This window comes from Capsicum annuum, chromosome 12 (assembly GCF_002878395.1).
Source record: "Capsicum annuum cultivar UCD-10X-F1 chromosome 12, UCD10Xv1.1, whole genome shotgun sequence".
Lineage (NCBI taxonomy): Eukaryota > Viridiplantae > Streptophyta > Magnoliopsida > Solanales > Solanaceae > Capsicum > Capsicum annuum.
This window is the reverse complement of record NC_061122.1, coordinates 55,009,140-55,032,924: the sequence shown is the minus strand read 5'-3', so window position 1 is coordinate 55,032,924 and position 23,785 is coordinate 55,009,140. Positions and strand designations below refer to the sequence as shown.

Genomic DNA, 23,785 nt, shown 5'->3' with positions numbered 1-23,785 from the left:
TAGATATATAAAAGGTTAATGATGTGTGAGTAAAAGCTAACACATTTAATGCTTTTTCGCTTAAAATAATTGTGAATTCTGAAGCAAATCTTGTTTTTTTGATGTGTTTGCTCATGATATTGCAGAAAAAGGATGAAAAAATGAGAATAAACAATAATAGAGCAAAAGAGTTGAAAATCTGAGCAAAATAGAAGAAAACATGGCTGACAATCTACATGATAAGTCATCACCCTCATGATATCCTATCAGCATTGGCATCAGCCTTAACCAGGGAGTTATAATTTGAGGAGCAGTTCTGATAACGCTGGTGATGTGGCATCAAAGTCGTGATAAGGCATCAAGAATGGCATCAACGTTAAGCAGAAAGTTAGCATGGAAAGAAAATATCTGACGATGTTGGTTATACGACTTCAGATCCCTGACGCGGTGTCAGCTACATCACCAGTCTAAGACAGAACCTAAAGGCAACTGAAGCCTCTTTGATGCCATCCGTGATAGGGCATCAACTTTTTGATGCGGCGTCAGCCTGTGCGTCACCTATTCTAGACAATTTTATAAATTTTTTTATTTTATTTCCTTAATTAGACTTTAGTATAAATAACATCTTTTAGGGTTTTTGATTCATTCGGAATTCATCTATCAGACATCAACTCTAAGAAGAGAGACACGTATTTTTGCTCTCTTTCATAAAATATTCTTGTGTTTTGATAGCAACTATTTTTGGGGTTTCTGCCTTGTGGTTAAATCAGAGGAACTACTTGTTGTTTTCTATCCATTCGTAAGTTTATCATTATAATCATAAATGCAACTTCTTATTTCATTCATTAAATCATGAGCGGCTAATTTCAATAGCCAGAGTTATAGAATCCATGGATTAGGGTTTGATATGATACCAGGTGTTTAACTGATTCAAAGAGTAGTAAAACATCTTGAAATTCTATTGTTTTAACTAAAATCTAGTGGTTGCAAACATTATGTTATGCCTTAGGTTTTATTTGCTTCTAATAGAGAAATAGACTAGAGGACATGAATTATCAACAGGGACTTGGAAGCTACCAACCTTCTATTTAATGATTAATACCGTAACTGGATTAATCTACCTAAGATAACATCTTATTAGAAATAGATAAGTTATCTAAGTTAGAGAGAATTAGATAATAAATTGTCTAGTGAGGTCGAGAGATAAGTCAGATAGTATAATCGTCAGGGATATTCTACTATTCTACTCATTCCGAGAATCTCTAGCATTACCTAGTATCTGTAAATTCCTGAAACCCTTGGTGAACATAGCTTTGGTTTCCCATTTATCTTGATTACAAACACTGAAGTATTGAAAGTGATATTTAACACACCGTGAACTTAAACCCCCATCTTTCAAAAATAGTAAATTATCAGTAAAATTTTTCATAAACAAATCAAAGTTCACACCCTATTCCCTATGGGATTCGACTCCAACCTAGTTGGGTTTTATATTGACAACGATCGCTTACACCCATTTAAGAGTGTAATTTGAGCGTTATGAAAATATAGCACCGTTGCCGGGGAATACGATTGTAGACTGAAATTTTTGTGTGCAAAAATTTGTTGATAGTTAAGTTTACGTTATTTATGTTTATTTGTTGTTTTTGTTTATTGTAGATACTGTGTTGTTTATGCTAAGAATGAGAAGTTTCGGAGAACCTCTATTACTAATCAATCCAGAACCTCAACTAATTGAAAGAATGGCTGAACAACAGGAAGCAGAAAGACTAGCTACTTTAGCTAGGGCTCCGGTGAATGTGCAAAATTTGGGTCAACAAGCACGTCAACAAAACCCTGATGATGATGACTTGGGTGACGAGGAATTGATGAATGTCAACAGAAATCGTCCATTTCGAGGAAGGTATGGTCAACAGCCTATGCAATATGATGCTGATGAAGATGATGAAGGGATGGACGACGCTGGTGCAACGGGTGCTATCATTCCGCCACCGTTGGCCCCAGGTGCAAAGTTCAGCATAACAAGTACCATGATCTAATTCCTAAATCTAAATGGGTTATTTGGAGGCTTGCCTGGTGATGATCTGCATATGAATTTGGTGAACTTTATCTCCATTTACAAATACTTTGACAATCTAGGGGTGAGCCAGAATGCGATCAGGTTGAGGTTATTTCCATTGTCTCTGTCTGGAGAGACAACAATGTAGTTGAATGAGTTAGAGCCCGACTCTACAACTAACTGGAGACAGTTGAAAGATGTGTTCCTAGAATGGTTTTTTCCACTCTCCAGAAGGGTACAGTTGAGGGACGAGATTAGCAAATTCATACAACTTCCGACTGAAGCACTGCATGAGACTTGGGGAAGGTTTAAGAAGAAAATTTCACAATGTCCGAACCACAATATGACAGGCTTGCACTTGATGGAGACTTTGTATAGAGCTTTCAACTTTGTGACAAAGCTAATTTTCGACAACGCTGCATGTGGTTCATTCATTGACATCTCTTTTCTGGATGCTTCTGATATACTGAATAGAATGACCAACCAGAGTCAGGCTTGGAACACTAGGGATTCTGTAATGGATAGCCCTACTATTGCTAGTGGTATTACTATAGTGCAGCGTAGAATGGATGAGGAACGAGATCAGGATATGGCCCATTTGAAGACGCAGATGGACTTGCTAGCTAAGCACTTGTTATCCGGCAAGACTGAAATAGTCAAGGCTGTGGATTCTCAGGGTACTGTATCTGTAGGTACTGATGCTGATGCAAACTTTGTGAGTAATCAGGGGGTTTCTGAGGCAATAGCCAAGGGAAGCAAGGTCGGACTTTCTATGACAAGCCTAATTATAAGGATAGGGAGCAAGGACATTAGAGAAACAATAATGACTGGAGTGGTTTGCATGTTCCTCCTAGAAGTCAGGATACTACAACAACTAGTTCTGGTAAGATGTCCATGAGGACATGATGGAAAAGTTGTTGAAGGGAGTGGAGGCAATCAACTCGGGGGTAACTAATATGAAAAGTGAGTTTTCTACCCTCAGATAGTTGGTTAGCTCACAATCAGCTTCTATTAAGCAGTTGGAGCAGTAGATGAGCTAACTTTTGGCTACTCTAAATCAGAGAAAAGATGGCACTTTACCTAGTGATATAGTTCAGAACCCGCGGACTGATGGCTCTTGTATGGCGATTACCACTCATAGTGGTAAGATGTTATCTAGCTCTTTTATGGGTAAAGCTATAGAGAAGGAGGTAAGTATTGATAAATCGGAAGAAAGCAATCCAGTGAAGTCTGAGAAACTAGATGGCTTTGATATGTTAGAGAAAGAAGACGATAAGAAAAAGGAAGTGGTACTAAAACAAATGCCAAGACCACCACCTCTATTTCCTCAGAGGTTGAAAAAAAAAGAAGGTAACGAGAAATTTAGCAAGTTTATGGCATGAAACAGTTGACTGTGAATGTGCCATTGATGGAGGCACTTGAGCAAATGCCGAACTATGCTAAATTTATGAAGGAATTGCTAACAAAAAAGCGAAAGGTAAGTTGTGAGCTGGGGGACAACATCCATCACTATGGTGCTGTGTCTTCACAATTTTTAGTGCAGAAAAAGTCTGATCCTGGAGCATTTACCATACCGTGCACAGTTAGGTCCATAAAGTTTACCAAAGCTTTATGTGACTTGGGAGCAAGTATAAATCTGATGCCACTTGATATCTACAAGAAGCTTGGATTAGGGGAGCCTACCCCCATAACGATGCGTCTTGTTATGGAAGATAGATCGGTTAAATGACCGGTTGGTATATTGCAGGATGTGCCGGTAAAGGTGGATGATTTTAATCTACCTGCAGACTTTGTGATACTGGATTGTGATGTTTATTTTAAGGTACCCATCATCTTGGGTAGACCATTATTATCCATGGGGAGAGTATTGGTTGATATGGATCTCGGTGAGCTCAAGTTCAGATATGGTAAAAAGGAGGCCAGATTTAAAATACAACCTTTTATCAAGTAGTTGAAGGAGATGAACATCTTCTCGATTGTGGATGTATTCCAAGAATGTGGTAATGAGGTAGTGATATGGAATCTTGATGAAGTCTGAGTAGTTGAGATAACCAAGTCGTGCCACGATACTAAATCAGACGCTATTGGGAGGCAACCCAAAATTTTATTTTCATGCATTTTATTTTTAATCAATTAGGTAGTAATAGGAAGGAACTAAAGGGGTACAGAAAATCAAGGTAAAAATTGAAGAATGCAAGTCAAGTGGGCTTAACGATATTCGTGATAGGCTATCACAACTGTGATGGTTTATCACCAACATCATCAGAAAGATCAGAGCATAAGACCTTTTCTATTAAGGCTGACGACCTCTGTGATTAGCTATCATATTTCTAATGGCTTATCATGAGTTGGCATCTACCATTGTGTTATTTTGAAAAAATCTGGGCCCAATTCGATCCAAATCCGACCCGACCTAGGTGTAATTCAGGTTCCCAATTTATGTTATTTCCTTCTTTAAGTATTATTTTATTTCCTTAGTAGGATATTTACTTTCTTTCAAAACACTCCCAAGTATAAAAGGAAACCTCCTTCCTGATAGTTATGGGATTGCAAGGAAAATCAAAGTCTATCTCTCATCTTTTCTTCTCTCTTGCGTAATCAAGTGGAGTCAAATCATCAGGTATGCTCATAACTTTTTTCTCCTGTCATTAAAGAGGTAAATTTGTTGAAAACATGATGCTCTAAAGGAAGAAACTTTAGTTCAAGTTGTAATAGCATGGAAATCGGAAATTAGGGTTAAGTTGTGCCTAAATTGCAAAAATTTGAAAACCCTAAGTACAAAAATAAAAATACCTTGTGATTATACGAAGAATTTGGTCCCAAAATTATGAATACAAACTGAGTAGGGGAAAAATTATGAGCTAACGACATCGCTGATAGGCTATCACAAGCGTGACGCCTTATCAGCTGCATTATCAGCAACTTTGAAAAAAGGGAGCATTTACTGTCTAAGGATGATGACCTACCTTATAGGCTATCATAACTGTGACGCCTTATTAGGAATGTCATCACAAGTTTGAAAAAATTATGCCAGTTCTATTTAAGACTGACGACATAGCTGATAGGTTATCACAAATATGACGCCTTATCAGCCACGTCTTCACAAGTTAGATGATGATGCTAAGTGAACTTGAATAGCATGTTTTGACTGCTATACCTTGATCATTAACTTGTGTTTGTCTTATGGTCCAGGATCATTCTAATGGCACCTAAAAGCAAGAATCCTAACACTCCAAAGAAAGATTCTAAGCCTAAAGTGGTTCGAAAGCTTCTTGATGAAGACTCTGATTACAAAAATAAAGAACTACTGCTCAAAGGGTTGATTAGAACAAAAAGAAGATCTACCAGACGACCGTTCTTTCCAGAGAAGAGAGTCATCATCACAGGACTGCCTGGGTATCCTACAGTTGAGAACAAATTCAGAGATTATGGGCTGGGAGGGACTGCTAAGAAAGGTAAACCATTTTTCCTTACAGTAGTCTAGGAGTTCTATGCGAACTACCAGGATAGATTAGAGAGCATGTGCAAGAGTGGAGAGACCACAACAGACTAGCCTTTGCTAACTAGAGTTCAAGTTCGTGGGGTAAATGTAGATATTTCTGATACGACTATCAACAGGTTTCTATATGTACCCAACTTCAATCCTCAGGTCACAAATCCTGTATTCTACCGTCGTCTGAAGAGTAAGGATAACCAGCTTCCTTTGTTAGCTACACTTATAGCTGAGGGAGACCCTTTATGGCTGACCCGACCCAGTGAGCATATTTACAAGGCTTCTATGACTCAAGAGGCAAAATTTTGGTGAGGTATTGTGCACACCCATTTGATGCCGACTGATAGAGATAATATTTTGGGTGATGATCGAGCAATATTAGTCGCATGTCTTGTGTCCAACCTTAAGCTAAATTTTAGGGAGATTATTACTGAAGAGATCAAGATTTGGGTAACGAGGTCTGACATAGATTATCCATTCCCTTATCTGATTACCAGGCTATGCATAGAGGCAGGGGTATAACATATTGCTGGGATTGATGAGACTTTGTATGCCACCAAGACCTACAACCCTATTCGCTATAAGAAAAATTAGCCAAGGCTGACACTTGATAGAGGGGTAAGGGTTGAGGTGAACCCATCAGTTGCAGGCCCTAGTTCAGTACCTGAAGTTGAGGTGCAAGCTTCTGAGGCTGCACAGGCAGGCTCAGTTCCAGATGATGAGTCAAGTCCATCAGTTCCTACAGTACTAGCGAAAGCTACATCCCAGCCTATTGATATTAGAAAAGTATCCAAATAGGCCAAATAGTGTGAGATATAGCTACGTGCATTTGCTGAGCAGTTTACTGCTGCTGTAGATAAAAGAATCAGGGCTGCTCTTAAGCCCTTTTCTACTTTACCTGCACGGGTTGCAGATCTTGAGAACCATTTTGATGTAAGGGCATAGGAGCTGACTGGAGTAGAGCTTGTTAAATTTAGAGTGGCCCTAGAAAAGGTAAAAGCTAAGATGGTGGTAGTATAATAACACTAGTTTATGATGCCTGCAGGACAGACAGCTGAGGAATCTAAGCATGAACCTCCAATCCTTGATCTCATTGCAGAGCCAGTAAAAAAGAAAAAGAAGAAAGATAAATAAGATAAAAAGGTAAGAGAAAGAGAAAAGAAGATGATGAGAATGAGAGAAAGGCCGAGAAAAAGGTAGAGAAGAAGAAGAAGGAAGAGAAGACACTGCAGGCAGATAATGAGTCGACAGAATAGGAGAAAGGGGATCTAAAAAGGGCAACGCAAGCATTCCAAAAAGACAATTAGAAATAGAAAGAAGTACTGTGAGCGATAGCTATAGGAGCTTCATCTAGCAGAATAGCTGAACCAGAGCAAAGAGAAGCTCCTGATAAGGATAACAATACTGTGGGGTCGAGGAACCATGATTTGAGACTTGATTGACTCCAGGTATGCCCTAAACCTTAGTTTCAATTTGTTTTTATTTTAAGTTGAGGGTGTAGGGTAGCATGTTGTTGTAGCATATTCTATAAATAACTAGAAGTAGTGCAAGTTCTGTAGGCAGTTAACTGATTTTATGATTTTGAACACCTCTTTAAAGATTTGTTTTGCATGAATGTATGAATTGCACCTTACTGTGACCACTGTTCATCTCATCATGGCATTCATTTAGTTACCTGATCATCACTAATGAATAATTGGATGAACAAATTAGGTAGTAGCCAGTGATATTGCTTATTTGCCATGTGTGTGTAAAACTATACCGAGTTCTCTTTGTTGTGTCAAATCTAGAACTTACCCGGTTCGTCTTACCATAGTTGAAAGATAGAGGTTAGGAAAGGATCATAGGCTATTTTTGAATTTAAGTCACTATTAGCCTAAATGACCTTCCTCTAATGCATGATATCCCTTGATCCAGGTTTGAGCCTTAATTGACCATTTTTCTTTCTATGATATCTATCACCTTCTTTTTTAAAACATAATGAACCTATTTTGGTCCTGTTCCTCTTTGGATACTATGCACCTTAACGTAGGCAAACAACCTAAGTTGAGAGTGGCTATCATAGGGGTGAGTAATATAAGTTGGGTATGAAGAAGGGTAGAGTAGAAGAGAAAGAGTCAAATAAAAAGAATAAAAGGTTGGGTATTGGTGAAAAAGAGAAAGAAACGAAACTCTGCTTGAATAAAAAGAAGTGCACCCATCCTAAAAGTGTGATCAAGAAAATAGAAAAAGTGAAAAAGGGAGAAAAAGAGAAAAAGAGGTTAATAAGTGGACCCCACAAGTTAAGGTAGTGCCAAGGAGGTTAGTCACTCTAAATTCCGTATAATATCATACTAACCCTAGCCTACGTTACAAGCCAAAGAAAGACCTATAGTGATCCTAGCGTACCTATCTGGAAACCTTGGTAATGACGATAAAGGAAAGCATATGGTATTTGGAATACACTGGTTTGAACTTCATTCTGAGAGTGAGTGTTTTTGTGATGATCCCCGTGTTTATATTTTTGATGTCTGACATGAGAAAAAGAGAGGCATTTCTTTGTTGTGAGGGCACACTAGTATCTTGCTAAGTTACTTACTTGTTTAGGTAGTGTACATTGATACATGCATGATTATTGGTACTTAGTTGATGCCATGGGTAGAAGCCTTTGTGATACATTGTTGCTTTTCAATAAATTGCACAGTAATTTTGAGTTGGTTGACGTTGGAGATGGTAAACTGAGTTTTGAGCTAAATTTGTTGTTGACTGCTGAATGTTCGTTGTATTCTCTCAGTTAGTAGTTTCTTAAGGACAAGCAATTGTTTTAAGTTGAGGGTATTGATGTGTGAGCAAAAGCTAACATATTTAATGCTTTTTAGCTCAAAATAATTGTAAATTCTGAAGCAACTCTTGCTGTTTTGATGTGTTTGCTCATGATATTATAGAATAAGGCTGAAGAAATGAGAATAAACAATAATGGAGCAAAAGAGTTGGAAATCTGAGAAAAATCAAAGAAAACATGGATGGTGACCTCCATGATAAGTTGTTAGCCTCGTGATATCCTATCAGCATTAGCGTCAGCCTTAACTAGGGAGTTGTAGTTTGAGGAGCAGTTCTGACGACGCCGGTGACCTGGTGTAAAATTCATGATAAGGCGTCAAGAATGACGTCAGCCTTAAGCAGAAATTTAGCATGGGAAGAAGATATCTGACGATGTTGGTGATACGCCGTCAGATCCCTGATGCAGCGTCAGCCACATCGTCAGCCTAAGATAAAACCTGAAGGCAACTGAAGCCTCTCTGACGCCATCTGAGATAGGGCGTCAGCTTCTTGACGCGGCGTTAGCCTGGGCATCACCTATTCCGGACAATTTTATTAATTTTGTTATTTTATTTCCTTAATTATGTTTTATTATAAATAACATCTTTTAGGGTTTTTGATTCATTCGGAATTCATCTATCATCAACTCTAAGAAGAGAGACATGTATTTTTGCTCTCTTTCATAAAATATTCTTGTGTTTTCGTATCAACTATTTTAGGGGTTTCTACCTTGTGATTAAATCGGAGGAACTACTTGTTGTTTTCTATCCATTCGTAAGTTTATCATTATAATCATAAATTCAACTTGTTATTTCGTTCATCAAATCATGAGCAGCTAATTTCATTAGCCGGAGTTATGGGATCCATGGATTAGGGTTTGATATGATACTAGGTGTTTAAAGGATTCAAAGAGTGGTAAAACATCTTGAAATTTTGTTGTTTTAACTAAAATCTAGTGGTTGCAAACATTAGGTTATGCCTTAGTTTTTATTTTCTTCTAATAGAGAAATAGACTAGAGGACGTGAATTATCAACAGGGACTTGGAAGCTACCAACCTTCTATTTAATGATTAATGCCGCAACTGGATTAATCTACCTAAGATAACCTCCTATTGGAAATAGATAAGTTATCTAAGTTCGACAGAATTTGATAATAAATAGTCTAGTAAGGTCGAAAGATAAGTCAAAGAGTATAATCGTCAAGGATATTCTGTTGTTCTACTCATTCCGAGAATCTCTAGCATTACCTAGTATCTGTCAATTCCCGAAACCCTTGGTGAACATAGCTCTGGTTTCCCATTTATCTTGATTACAAACACTGAAGTATTGAAAGTGATATTTAACACACCGTGAACTTAAACCCCTATCTTTCAGAAATAGTAAACTACCAGTAAAATCTTTCGTAAACAAATCAAAGTTCACACCCCATTCCCTGTGGGATTCAACCCCAACCTAGTGGTTTTTATATTGACAACGATTGCTTACACTCATTCAAGAGTGTAATTTGAGCATTATCAGTCAACTATCATCACAAAGACTCAATAATGCTGGTACAAAAGTTGTACAAATAAACCATAAGTACTGAATAGTCAAATACATTCTATCTAAGATATAAATGACTAGACATAGTTAAGTAGAAGGAAAAAGGGTAACTCTGACTCCAAAAGCTAACCCAATCTCTGAAATCAACCTGCACGAGCGTCATGTCAATGGCAGAAACTAGTACTCAAATCTGCACTAAAAAGGTATAAAAGTGTATGATGAGTACCAAAACCATAGTTACTCAGTATGCATCATTGGCTGACTGAGCTAAATCATGATAGAAATATTATAAGATACAAGAGAAAATAACTCTGTCAAGTTAAAAGGTCAAACCAAGAAATAAGATCCAACAGCACTTTGCATAAGTATATAAGTAAATACAGAAAAGTAATGTAAAGATCACATAATCGTAACTACTAAATTGGATCTCACTGACAAAAAGTACAGATGAATAAATAACCCAACGTAGCCCCCATAAGCCTGAAGGGTACAATAAAGGAATGTAAATAACTGAATAACCATAAATTACCCATTTATCTTGTCGTAACTAAGAACCCATCACTATCGTATCATATCATAAATAACTCTCAATGTCAAACTTTATCCGAAACTCAATAGCATCATCATCAGTATATCCCCAATAGTATTAATATCATAACATCATTTGCCGGACTTGAACCAAAAATTATAGTATTAATATCAACATCAATTACCGAACTTGAACCGAAACTCATAGTATCGATATCATCATCAATTGAAAGACTTGGACTGGAAATCATATATTATTACCATCAATTGACTGTATAAATCAACCATAATCATAAGCCATATCACTAAATCATAATAATTATCCACCAAGCCTTACACTAAATTAGCACTAACTCTAAAATAAAAAATTTAGCATAGTAAATAAGCATTTAATCTTCTCAAAGTCCGAAAAGACTCATTAATAAGGGTATATCATGCATAAACATGTCAATAAATTTAACACAAGACTTTGCCTAAGGTGGGTCGGAGGGGCCCATCTCTAATCTTCAAAATTTATTTTTCGGCAAAATTCTACTCCAAACTATCCTAAGGTATATAAATTATTTTCTAGATATTAAATAAATTATAATTAGTCCTAAGATAGAAATTCTCCCTAAAACATGAGAACCTAAGTCAATTACGCCTAAATTAAGTCAAATACTTTCAGTCATACCTCCAACACCTTAATCCCACTCTATATCTTGAATAATATTATAATCATACTACAAAATAGCTTAATCTATGAATATGATAAACCTAGCCCACTTGAACATCAAAGAAAAGACCGAAGAATCCACTAAACCATCAATTTCCCTTTCTGAGAAGCTTCTGCAAGGTGCCACACAATTAAAATCACAATCGTCTCATCAAAACGAGAATAATGATACCTATATTGCAATATTATGCTTTGAATCTAAAATTACATGGAAATTCCATATGGGGATCATCTACGAAATCACAATTTTAAAACTAATAGAACATCCCTCTATGCTCGCGGAACATTTACCCTTAAGCTCTAGGTATTTTAGAAAAATATGAAACCACCAAGATTCTAGGGATTTTGGAAAAAAATAGAGAATTAAACCAAGAAATTAATGGAAGCTTACAGTAAGTTTGAAGAAGAAATGCATAAATTAACATCAGCCAAGATCTAAAATCAACCACAAATGATTCTACAAGGTTTTCCCACTTTTTAGGGTTGAATATTCTAAAGAATGGATAAAAATGGTGAAAATCAGGCTAATAGGGTATTTATACCCCTACCAGGTATTCTGGTACCACTTAAGCGGACACTTGGATGCTTAATGTAATACCCCATACTTTTTCTAGCTAATTTTATCTTAAGAATGTCTAGTATTAGATTTTAAATTGAATGATGTTTATTCAAAGAGGAATTTTCAAGATTTTCACTTTTTGTCCTGTGGGAAATTCAATAAGCTTTTCATTGATATAAGATTTGCCCAAATCTAATAACTGGGTCAGAAGTTACGACTATTTCAAATTCCCATCGTAAAAAAACACCATATTAGTTAGTGGCGCACTGCGCCACAAGGGGAAATGGCATTTGGAAAATTCCAGTAGGGGTTCGTAATTATGGCGCGTAGCGCCTGGGCCCAAATTTAGAAATATCTTTTTCCAGGGTCTTAGCGCGATTTCCTTCGCGTCACACCAAAGTTCCAGGTAACAAAAGAAGGGGCAACGCAATGGCTCCGCGTCACTCCATCCCTTAGTTTCAAAATTGTCAAATAATAGTGACACAACACGATAATGCCACGTCACGCTAGGGGTTCAGTTTGGGAAAATTTCACTAAAATTAAATGACTCGTCCAGGGTTAAAAGGGTCAACTTCCCACCTCTATTTAAGCCCTTACACATGTGATTCAGCTATTTTCCACCCAAAATATACTCTCTTCTCTTAAAAACCTCTCAAGAAGAAGCTAGGGTTTTCATAGAATATCTAAATCCAAGAAAGTTTCACCGTCAATCTTCACAAAATCACGAACTAAGGTATACATAGTGTTCATGCATGGTCTCTTTTCATCCATGAAGTCCAAAAATCCCTTTAGCAACTTCAAGTTATGGATTTTCTTTATGATTTCATGATTGGGATATTCTTGTTCATGTTGATAAATGAGAAATTGAATTCTACTCCATGTTGGGTGATAATTTCTATAAGGGTTTAATTACTATAGATATAGATTCATGCAAACCTATGACTAAACCCTTGAATGTTGAAATTAGAATGTGACCATGACATTTTAAGTGTTGTACAATGATGTTTACATATACCACACCGACAATATGTTTCATTTAATGCCTAAATGAAGGAAAAGTGCCTAACTAGCATATTGTCATGAAATCCCTATGTACATACAAGCTTATACCTATCACATGTCTGATGAAATGCTTCAGTAAAAGCATTATGGTAATTATTATGTATTCAAGCAAGTTATGGTTTGTCAGTTTCCTTCTATCGAGTCCTGGGGGTACTTGTACCCAAAACATTAGCTGTGTGCCTAGAGTCATGTCATGTTTTCAAGATACTCTTAGTCAAGCTATGATCCTTAGACTTTAGATAGTCTTATGACTTAGGAAATCTCCATGATCTCATGAACTCAGTCAGTTGTCATATATCAATAGTATCCCATCAGTCAACAGAATTCAATAACTCAGTCTATGTTCAGTTAAGTAAATTATGTTCAGTGTCTATTCAGATGGGAGTAAAAATTAGCAACGAGTGAACCCAAGGATGGGAACTCACCTATTATATGAGGGTGTGATTCTTAGAGGCAATCCTTGCGTTCCATAACTATATAGCCAACATAGGTTGAGACATCATAGCCTGCTATATAAGGGTAGATGAGGTGGATTAGCCTGCTTTATGAGGGTTCCCACTATTCTAAATAGAGTTACCTGTTATATTAGGGTAACTCACTAGTTGTTCTTACCAGTGGTGCGGTATTGATACCCTTCCAATTAGGGCATTGATTGGACCCTAATTTAGCTATAATGCATCATTTGGGGCATGTCGGTTAAATGACTACCTCCCACAGTCTCAGCATTAGTCTCAGTAAAAGAACTCAGATAGTTCTTCAAAATTCAAGACTATTAGATATAGTCAACTCAGATATAGTACAAAACTCAGATAGTTCCATCAGATTTTGGACTGTCAGATATAGTTATTCATGTTATCAGTTATATTTAGATTCAGTAATCATGTTATCGCAGCATTAGTGTCAGTTATTATATCTCATGCATGTATTGTCATGCTTATGATAGTTAGTCAATTATTATTATTGTTCACGTATATGAACCCCATACATTCAGCCTACCTCACATATATACCAGTACATTCAAAGTATTGATGCATTTGCTCTATGATGTCTTATACCATAGGTTCAGAGACATAAGCTCTAGAGCAACAGTAGATTCCAGATATCCATAGACAGAGTTAGAAGTGAGTCCTCTTCTTTTAAAGACATGATTATTTCTCTATTATCTCATTAATTGGTTTATTAGTTGAAGTTAGTTGGGGACTTGTCCCATCAACTCCTTTCTCGGACAATTCAGTTAGTTAGAGGCTTTCTTGACTATCATGTTTCAGATTTTAGTATGTTCAATTTTGTTTTGGGTATTCTATTACCCCACACAGATGTAATATCCTTTATATCATGTTCAGTATTGAACCTTATGGCCTTTTAGTTCATGTTTCTGCATTATAAAGTATTTTATGCAGTATACAGTTACAGATATCAGTCATGGGTTAGCTTATGGTCCTTTCGGGTAAGGAACACCGTGCAATATTTTGGGTACCAGATTTGGGGTGTTAGAAACTTGGTATCAGAGCCTAAGGTTCAATATAGTCCTAGGAAGTCTAAAAGACGCATCTAGTAGAGTCTTTTGCATGGGTGTGTTGCGCGCCACATTTATGTATTGGAGGCTATAAGATGTTTTAGGAATAGTTTCCCTTCTTTCAGTATTTATGTCATTCTAGTGAGCATAATCTTAAGTCAATCTCTCAGTGTAATCTATTTCCCCCTTTCTTCTACAGAACATGCCTCCTAAAATAAGAAATGGAAACCAGTCAGCCACTTAGCCTGAAGATCCTTTGGCCGATCATGTTTCTCATGCAGAGTTCTGAGCTGCATTCACTACTCTTGCTAACTCAGTTGCTGCTTCATCCTTTCTCGGGTCTAAGATAGATGAGGACCCTGAGGAATTCCTAGATCAGGTGTAGAAGGTTACAGTCATAATGGGTGTTACTTCTAGTGAGAGTTCTGAGCTAGCTGCATATCAGTTGCAGGATATTACTCATACTTGGTTCAAGTAGTGGAAGTCAGAGAGGGTAGACAATGCAGGGTCAATTGAGTGGGAGGAGTTTTCTTCCGCGTTCCTTGATAGATTCTTTCCCCTAGAGCTTAGAGAAGCTAAGGTGCTAGAATTCATCAACCTCAGGTAGGGAAATATGATAGTGAAAGAGTATTCACTTAAGTTTACTCAATTAGCCAGATATGCTCCTCATGTGGTTACAAATAACAGGGCAAGGATGAGTAAGTTCGTTTCAGGGGTGAATGATAACGTGGTTAATGAGTGTAAATCCGACATGATGAATAGTGACATGACTTTAGCCAGGATTATGACTCATGCTCAGCAGGTAGAAGAGTAGAAGATTAAGATGAGGGAGAAGCAGAATAAGAGAGCGAAGATAGGTAGTTTCAACTTTGCTCATCCTAAGTCAGAAGGAGGAAACCATTCTTAGTTTCATCCTAAGTCATTAGTTCTAGCTCCTTCTTCATCCAGTGCTATAGTTCCTAAGTTCAAAGAAGGTAACAAAGACATAGTGCCAGGCCCTATGTCCCAGGGCACTATTAGCAGTGCCCGCACCTATCCTCTTTGCCAGACTTATGGTAAGCACCATCAGGGTATTTGTAGAGCTGGCAGTGGTATTTGTTTTGGATGTGGTAAGCCAGGCCACAGAGTCAGAGACTGTCCTCATCCAGGTCCTCAGGGATAACAAAATTGCTCCTCATCTCAATTCGGTCACCCAAATCAGTAGGGTACCACCTCCATTTCTACTCATGGGTAACGTCCAAATCGTGTCTATCCTTTTTAGTCCCGACAAGATCAGGAAAATTCTCCTCATGTGGTTACTACTATGTTACAGATCTTTTATGTGCATGTTTATGCTTTACTAGATCCAGGAGATTCTTTTTCTTTTGCCACTCCTTATATAGCAGTCGATTTCAAAGTTAGCATTAAAATCCTAGCAGAGCCCTTTTCAGTCTCTACCCTAGTGGGTAAAACCATCATAGCCTGGCGGGTATACAGAAACTGCTCGATTATTATATCTCAGAAAGTCACCTCAGCAGACTTAGTCGAATTGGAGATGACTGATTTTGATGTCATTCTTGGCATGGATTGGCTTCATTCCTACTATACCAAGTCAACTGTAGAAATAGAATAGTCTAGTTTCAATTTCTGAATGAACCTGTCCTTGAGTGGAAGAGTAGTGTATCCGCTTTCAGGGGTCATCTTGTTTCTTACCTTCGAGCATGGAAAATGATATCTAAAGAATATGTCTATCATCTTGTTTAAGTTAAAGACACTACTTTTGAGACTCCCAGTCTAGAATCAGTTCCAATAGTCAATGAATATTCAGATGTCTTTCCCGAAGATCTTCCAAGAATTCCTCCCAAAAGGTAAATAGACTTTGGTATTGATCTTCTTTTGGATACTCATCCTATCTCTATTCCACTATACAGAATGGCACCAACAAAACTCAAAGAACTGAAAGAGGAATTGAAGGATCTCTTAGATAAGGGATTCATCAGTCCCAACATTTCACCATGGGGAACTCCAATGTTATTCGTGCGCAAGAAAGAGAGTCCTCTTAGGATGTGTGTAGACTATCGTCAACTTAATAAGCTCACAGTCAAGAACAAGTATCCTCTTCCCAGAATCGATGACTTATTTGACCAACTTTAGGGTGCCAGTTATTTCTCTAAGATAGACCTCAGATCCTGCTATCATCAGCTCAGAGTTAGGGAATGTGACATTCCAAAAATAGCTTTCCGTACCCGGTATGGTCATTTTGAATTCTTAGTTATGTCATTTGGTCTTACCAATGGCCTAGCCATTTTTATGGACTTGATGAACTGTGTGTTCAAACAATACTTGGACATGTTCATCATAGTCTTCATAGATGATATTCTGGTGTATTCCCGCAGTAAGCAAGATTATGCAGGCCATCTCAGAACAGCACTTCAGACTCTCAGAGATCATCAGCTATTCGCCAAATTCAATAATTGCAAATTTTGGGTATGGTCAATAGCATTCCTTAGTCATATCATTTTCGATGATGGCATTAGAGTGGATCATCATAAGACTGAAGGAGTAAGGAACTGGCCTCACTCTGTCTCTCCATCAGATATTAGGAGTTTCTTGGGTTTGGCTAGCTATTACATACGGTTTGTTGAGGGATTTTCTTCTATTGCATCTCCTATGTCCAGATTGACTAATAAAAAAGTCAAGTTTCAGTGGTCAGATCCTTATGAGAAGAGTTTTCAGGAGTTGAAGACTAGATTTACCTCAGCTCCATTCTTAGCTCTCCAAGATGGTTCAGATGGGTTCATAGTGTATTGTGATGCATCCAGAGTAGGTTTGGGTTATGTCCTCATATAGCATGGTAAGGTCATAGCCTACACCTCTAGACAACTTAAACCCCATGAGAAGAATTATGCTACTCATGATCTTGAGTTAGCATCCATAGTCTCTGCCTTGAAGATTTGGAGAAATTATCTCTATGAAGTTTATGTAGATGTCTTCATAGATCATAAGAGTCTTCATTATGTCTTTTCTTAGAAAAATCTCAATCTTCATCAGAGAAGGTGGTTAGAGATCTTGAAAGATTATCACATAAGTGTCCTTTATTATTTAGGCAAGGCCAATGTAGTGGCTGATGCTCTTAGTAGCTCTTAGTAGACTATCCATGGGCAGTGTTTCTCATATTGAGGATAGCAAGAAGAAGTTAGCTCAGGAAGTTCATCACCTCGCTAGACTAGGCATATGATTAGTCGATACAGATGAAAATGATGTATGAGTTCAGGGTAGTTCAGAATTATCTCTAGTTTCTGAGGTGAAAGAAAAGCAAGATAGAGATCCCAACCTTGTCAAGTTGAAAGAGTCAATTTAGGATAAAAAAATAGAGGTTTTCTCCCAAGGAGGAGATAGTGTTCTTCGCTGTCAGAGTCATCTCTGTGTTCCAGAAGTAGATGACTTAAGGTAGCAAATTCTTAGAGAAGCGCATGGTGCACGCTACTCTATTCATCCAAGGGCTATAAAGATGTACCATAACTTGCGAGAAATCTATTAGTGGAGTAGGATAAAGAGAGATATTGCAGAGTTTGTGGCTAAGTACTCTATATATCAGTAGGTGAAGATAGAGCATCAGAAGCCTAGTGGGTCTATGCCGGAGTTGAGTATTTCTACTTAGAAGTGAGAAGTTGTGAAAATTGACTTCGTGATGGGTTTGCCTCAAACTCGTCATCAGTATGATTTAGTCTGGTTCATTGTAGATAGAATGACCAAATCATCTCATTTCCTTGCAGTTTATACTCTTATTTAGCCGAGGATTACGCCAAACTCTACATCAAGGAGTTGGTCAGATTGCATAATGTTCCATTGTCTATTATCTCAGATAGAGGTACCTAGTTCACCTCTCATTTCTGAAAAGCATTCCAAAAGGGTCTTGGTACCCAAGTTCATCTTTAGTACAACCTTTCATCCCCAGACAGATGGTGAGGCAAAAAGGACCATTTAGACATTAGAAAATATGCTAAGGGAATGTGCAATTGATTTCAAGGGAAGTTGGGATGACCACTTACCTTTGATTGAGTTTGCACATAATAAAAACTATTATTCCAGTATTCAGATGGCTCCATTTAAAGCTCTCTATGGTAGGAGGTGTAGATCTCTAATTGGTTGGTTCGAAGTTAGTGAGGCCTTAGTTATAGGGCCTGACTTAGTATTCGATACCTTAGAAAAAGTCCAGTTGATTAGAGAAAGTCTCTGGGCTGCTCAAAGCTGATAGAAGTCTTATGCAGATATTCGTAGAAAAAATCTAGAGTTTGAGATTGGTGACTATGTCTATCTAAATATCTCTCCCATAAAGGGATTGAAGCGGTTCGGCAAGAAAGTGAAATTTAGTCCCCGATATGTCGGTCCCTTCAAGATTCTCAGTTTACTCGGCAAGGTAGCTTATGAGCTTGAATTGCCTTCAGATCTAGCCTCAGTTCATCTATTCTTTCATGTCTCTTTTCTCCAGAAGTGCATAGGTGACCCATTATTTGTAGTCCCTATTCAGATAATTGATGTTCAGAACACTCTCTCTTATGAAGATATTCAAGTCAAAATCTTAGACTATCAGACTCGTAGATTGAGGAACAAAGAAGTCCCTCTAGTTAAGTTTATTTGGCAAAATCAATCCATCGAGAGAGCTACTTAGGAAGCAGAGGTAGACATAGGTACCAAGTATCCTCACCTATTCTTCGCCAACTTAGATCAAGCTCAAGGTAATAGTTCTCCTTAAGCTTACTCAGTTTCATATTCAGTGATCATCACAAAGGTTGTATGCAGCTTCATGCTCATGTTCCCATTAGAAAATTGGTATCAAGTACCATTGCATATTCAGTCAGTCACGTATGTATTAGTTCAATTATGTAATTATACATCAGACATGCATTCTTATTGTGAGAAACTTAGTTCTTCAGAACACTCAGTCATGCATTCATGAATCAATTACATATGCATCAGATATGCATGTTCAATATTATATGTTCAACTTGTCAGTCATGAGATTATGTTCCAGTTATTTATGTTTAGAATGTATGTTAGTTGTCTTTTCTCCCCTCTCAGTTAGTGTCATTCGAGGATGAATGTTCTCAAGGGGGAGATATTGTAATACGCCGTACCTTTCCTAGTTAATTTCATCTTAAGAATGTCTAGTATTATATTCTAAATTGAATGATGGTTATTCCATGAGGAATTTTTAAGATTTTCAATTTTTGTCATGTGGGAAATTCAATAAGCTTTCCATCGATATAAGATTCTCCCAAATCCTATAACCGGGTCAGAAGTTACGACTATTTCAATTTCCCATCGTAAAAAAATGCCAAATTAGTCAGTGGCGCACTGCACCACAAAAGAAAATAGCATTTGGAGAATCCTAGTAGGGGTCCATGATTATGGCGCATCGTGCCAGGGCCCAAATTCATAATTGTCTTTTCATGGTGTCTTAGCGCTATTTCCTCTACATCGCGCCAAAGTTCTAGGTCACAAAAGAAGAGGCAACGTGATGGCTTCTTGTCACTCCTTCCCTCATTTTCCTAATTTTTAAATTTCAGTGACACAGTGCGATAGCACCGCGTCACGCCAGGGGTTCAGTTTGGAAAAATTTCACTGAAATTAAATAATGCATCCAGGGTTAAAAGGGTCAACTTTCCACCACTATTTAAGACCTTTAACATGTGATTCAAGTACTTTTCACCCAAAATACACTCTCTTTTCTTGAAAACCTCTCAAGAACAAGCTAGGGTTTTCATAGAATATCCAATTCCAATAAAGTTTCACCATCAATATTCACGAAATTATGAACTAAGGTATGCCTAGTGTTCATTCATAGACTCCTTTCGTACATGAAGTCCAAGAACCCCTTATCCAACTTCAAGTTATGGACTTTCTTTATGATTTCATGATTGGGATGTTCTTATTCATGTTCATAAATGAGAAATTGAATTCTACTCCATGTTGGGTGATAATTTCAATGTGGGTTTAATTACTATAGATATAGATTCATGAAAACCTATGACTAAACCCTTGAATGATGAAATTAAAATGTGACCATGACATTTTAATTGTTGTACAATGGTTTTATATGTACCATGCCTACAATATGTTTGATTTAATGCCTAAATGAAGGAAAAGTACGTAACTAGCATGTTGTCATGAAATCCCCATGTATGTACAAGTTTATGCTTATCACATGTTTGATGAAATGCTTTAGTAAAAGCATTATGGTGATTATTATGTATTTAAGTAAGTCATGCTTTGTTAGTTTCCTTCTATCGAGTCCTGGGGGTAATTTTACCTGAAACATTAGTTGTGTTCCTAGAGTCATGTCATGTTTTCATGATACTCTCAGTCAAGCTATGATCCTTAGACTTCAGACGGTCTTATGACTCAGGAAATCTCCATGATCTTATGAACTCAGTCAGTTGTCAGATATCATTAGTATTCCACCAGTCAATAAAATTTAGTAACTTAGCCCATGTTCAGTTTAGTAAATCATGTTCAATGTCTATTCAGATGGGAGTAGAAATTAGCACCGACCGAACCCAAGGATGGGAACTCACCTGTTATATGAGGGTGTAATTCTTAGAAGCAATCCTTGAGTTTCAGAACTATGTAGCCAGTATAAGTTGAGACATCATAGCCTACTATATGAGGGTAGATGAGGTGGCTTAGCCTTCTATATTAGGGTTCCTACCGTTCTCACTGGAGTTACCTGTTATATTAGGGTCACTCACATGTTGTACTTACCAGTGGTATGGTATTGATACCATTATAATCAGAGCATAGATTGGACCGCAATTCAGCTATAATGCATAATTTGGGGCATATTGATTAGATGACTACCTCCCACGATCTCAGTATCAGTCTCAGTAAAAGAACTCAGATAGTTCTTCAGAATTCAGGACTATCAGATACAGTACGAATCTCAGATAGTTCCATCTAATTCAGGACTGTCAGGTACAGTCACTCATGTTATCAGTTATATTCAAATTCAGTAATCATGTGATCACATCATTAGTGTCAGTTGTTATGTCTCATACATGCATTCTCACGCTCATAATAGTTAGTCAGTTATTATTATTGTTCATGCATATGAACCCCATTCATTCAACCTACCTTACATGCATACCAGCACATTCAAAGTTCTGATGCATTTGTGCTTTGGTGTCTTATACCATAGGTTCAGTGACATGAGCTCCAGAGCAACAGTAGATTCCAGATATCCGCAGACAGAGTTAGAAGTGAGTCCTTATCTTTTGAGGACATTATTATTTCCCTAATATATCATTAATAAGTTTATTAGTTGTAGTTAGTTGGGGACATGTCCCATTAACTCCATACTCAGACAGTTCAGTCAGTTACAGGCTTTCTAGACTATCATGTTTTAGACTTTAGTATGTTTAATTTTGTTTTGGGTATCCTATTACCCCACACAGATGTTATATTATTCAAATCATGTTCAGTATTGAACCTTATGGCCTTTCAGTTCATGTTTCTGCATTATAAAGTATTTTATGCAGTATATAGGTACAAATATCAGTCATGGGTTAGCTTGTGGTCCTTCGGGGTTAGGAGCACCATGTAGCATTTTGGTACTAGATTTGGAGCATTACACTTAAGCGACCATATGTCACTTTAGTGGTATTTGAGGACTACACAAGTACCACATAAGTGGTCCTTTGTTGCTTTAGCTACTACCACTTAAGTGGTAAGGTCGCCACTTAAGCGATGCCTTAGTAGGCCAGCCTGATTATTAAAGTAGTTGATTGGGTACTTTAATAGGCCTCCGCTTAAGCAATCCAAAAGCCTACTTAAGTGGCGCACCAGTTGAGTGTACTAACTGAAGCTCCATAATTAATATGTACTTTCACCGACCCTTTGGGATTCATCCAAAATCCTGTATACAAAATAGGACTATGCTACCCTATCAATTCGATGTTTCAAACTTAATGGTGTAGTTAAAATTTCCATTTGAGGTTGTTTCAATAAATTATAGGTCCCATAGTGTTAGGAGCCGAGACTACCAACTAGTGACAATATAATGCTTAGAACCACAAGTGATCCCAAGATAACCCATGTACTAGCATAATGCTTGAGCAATTGATTAAATTATATAAAAGCTAAATTTATTAAGCTAAACCATAATCATTTGAAAAGTTTTTGCAATACATTACTGTTCAAAGTTTACAAAACTGTAATCTGGAAAAATAGGAATTCAAACTAAGTACAATGACTCTGACTGACCATCTATGAAGCCTCTAATAATACTGACTACAAGTAGTTGGGACATGACCCTAACTATTATTAATCAATACATATGAATAAAAAAATAAAATACAAGAACTGCAATTGACTTAGAGTCCTCAAAATAACAAAACTCATCACTTGCTGGTTGAATGTTGTGATTTGCCTGACTATGATTCTGAGAGTAAGCACCTGGAATCTACATCACATAAAAATATAGGTAGAAGAGGTATGTGATCAGTAATTTTGAATGAACTGAGTATGTGCGATATGAATTAGTCATGAAAATACTTAAAACATGCTTTAAGGCTGAGGACATAATCCATTACATAAATATGTATTTAAAACATGTCTGAACGTAAAGCTATAAGGCATAGTGAAATTTATAAATCATGAGCTAAAATATTTCTATAAACTAGGAAGTGGTAGAAGCTTGAATATTATATTTAATCTCAAGTTAAGTCTAAAGATGTAAAACTATATTGAGGATCATGTATAAATACTAGGTCTGAAATGGTAGGATGTGTACTGATGCAATGATCACATATATACATGTACTAGATGAAAACTGAATAACTAAGTACAAGGTTATGCATAATCTAAAAACCAACATAATGTGAAATATAAACCGAGGACTGTGGGATCTAACCATAACTGACATACCCCAATCTAAGCAAATTAGGGTCCAATCTGTAACCCTATTTAGAAGGATGATAGTACCTTGCCAAGGGTACCAATACCAGCTGGAATGCATCTACTAAACTGAGGTCCTAAAGGACTAGGGTGTTATGCCTCAACTGACGAGTGACCTATTTTAACCAATAGTGGCAACATAGTTTTGGAACTTAGGGACTGCTACTAAAGGTATCAAGCCTAAACTAATAGGCGAGCCTTCATCCCTGCATTCACTTGGTGCTAAGTACTAGTCCCAACTAAATGACACTGAAAACTGTACTATCCATTATAAATATATTCTAGAAATATCAACAATGGATAATTTAAAGTGTTGAAGACATGTAAACTGATATATGCATGAGTCCGTAAGTATAGAGTGTTCATAACTCACAAGTTCTAACTAATGCAATTTGATCATGAGGCTACTAAAAGCTGATCATAATAGGGAACTTCATAACTAAGTCTAAAATCAATAATTTACCAACATACTGAGGGTTCATAAATCTAAGTATGCAAAAATACAAAATTTCATAGGAAAACATTGTATGTCAACTACTATGGATTGAAATCCGTAAAATTATGTTAAATAGTGCTTAATAGTCTTGAAACTTATAAAG

General features: G+C 37.1%; 1 protein-coding gene across 1 annotated transcript in view; it reads left to right on the top strand.

Moving 5' to 3' along the window:
* The first annotated feature begins 5,115 nt into the window (after positions 1-5,115).
* Positions 5,116-23,785, top strand: part of LOC107849230 — a 79,263-nt gene continuing 60,593 nt past the window's right edge. The window contains 6 exon segments of the mRNA XM_047401577.1: positions 5,116-5,144; positions 5,231-5,493; positions 5,632-5,743; positions 6,146-6,275; positions 6,372-6,464; positions 6,577-6,635. Of these exon segments, the coding sequence (XP_047257533.1) occupies positions 5,116-5,144; positions 5,231-5,493; positions 5,632-5,743; positions 6,146-6,275; positions 6,372-6,464; positions 6,577-6,635 (686 nt within the window).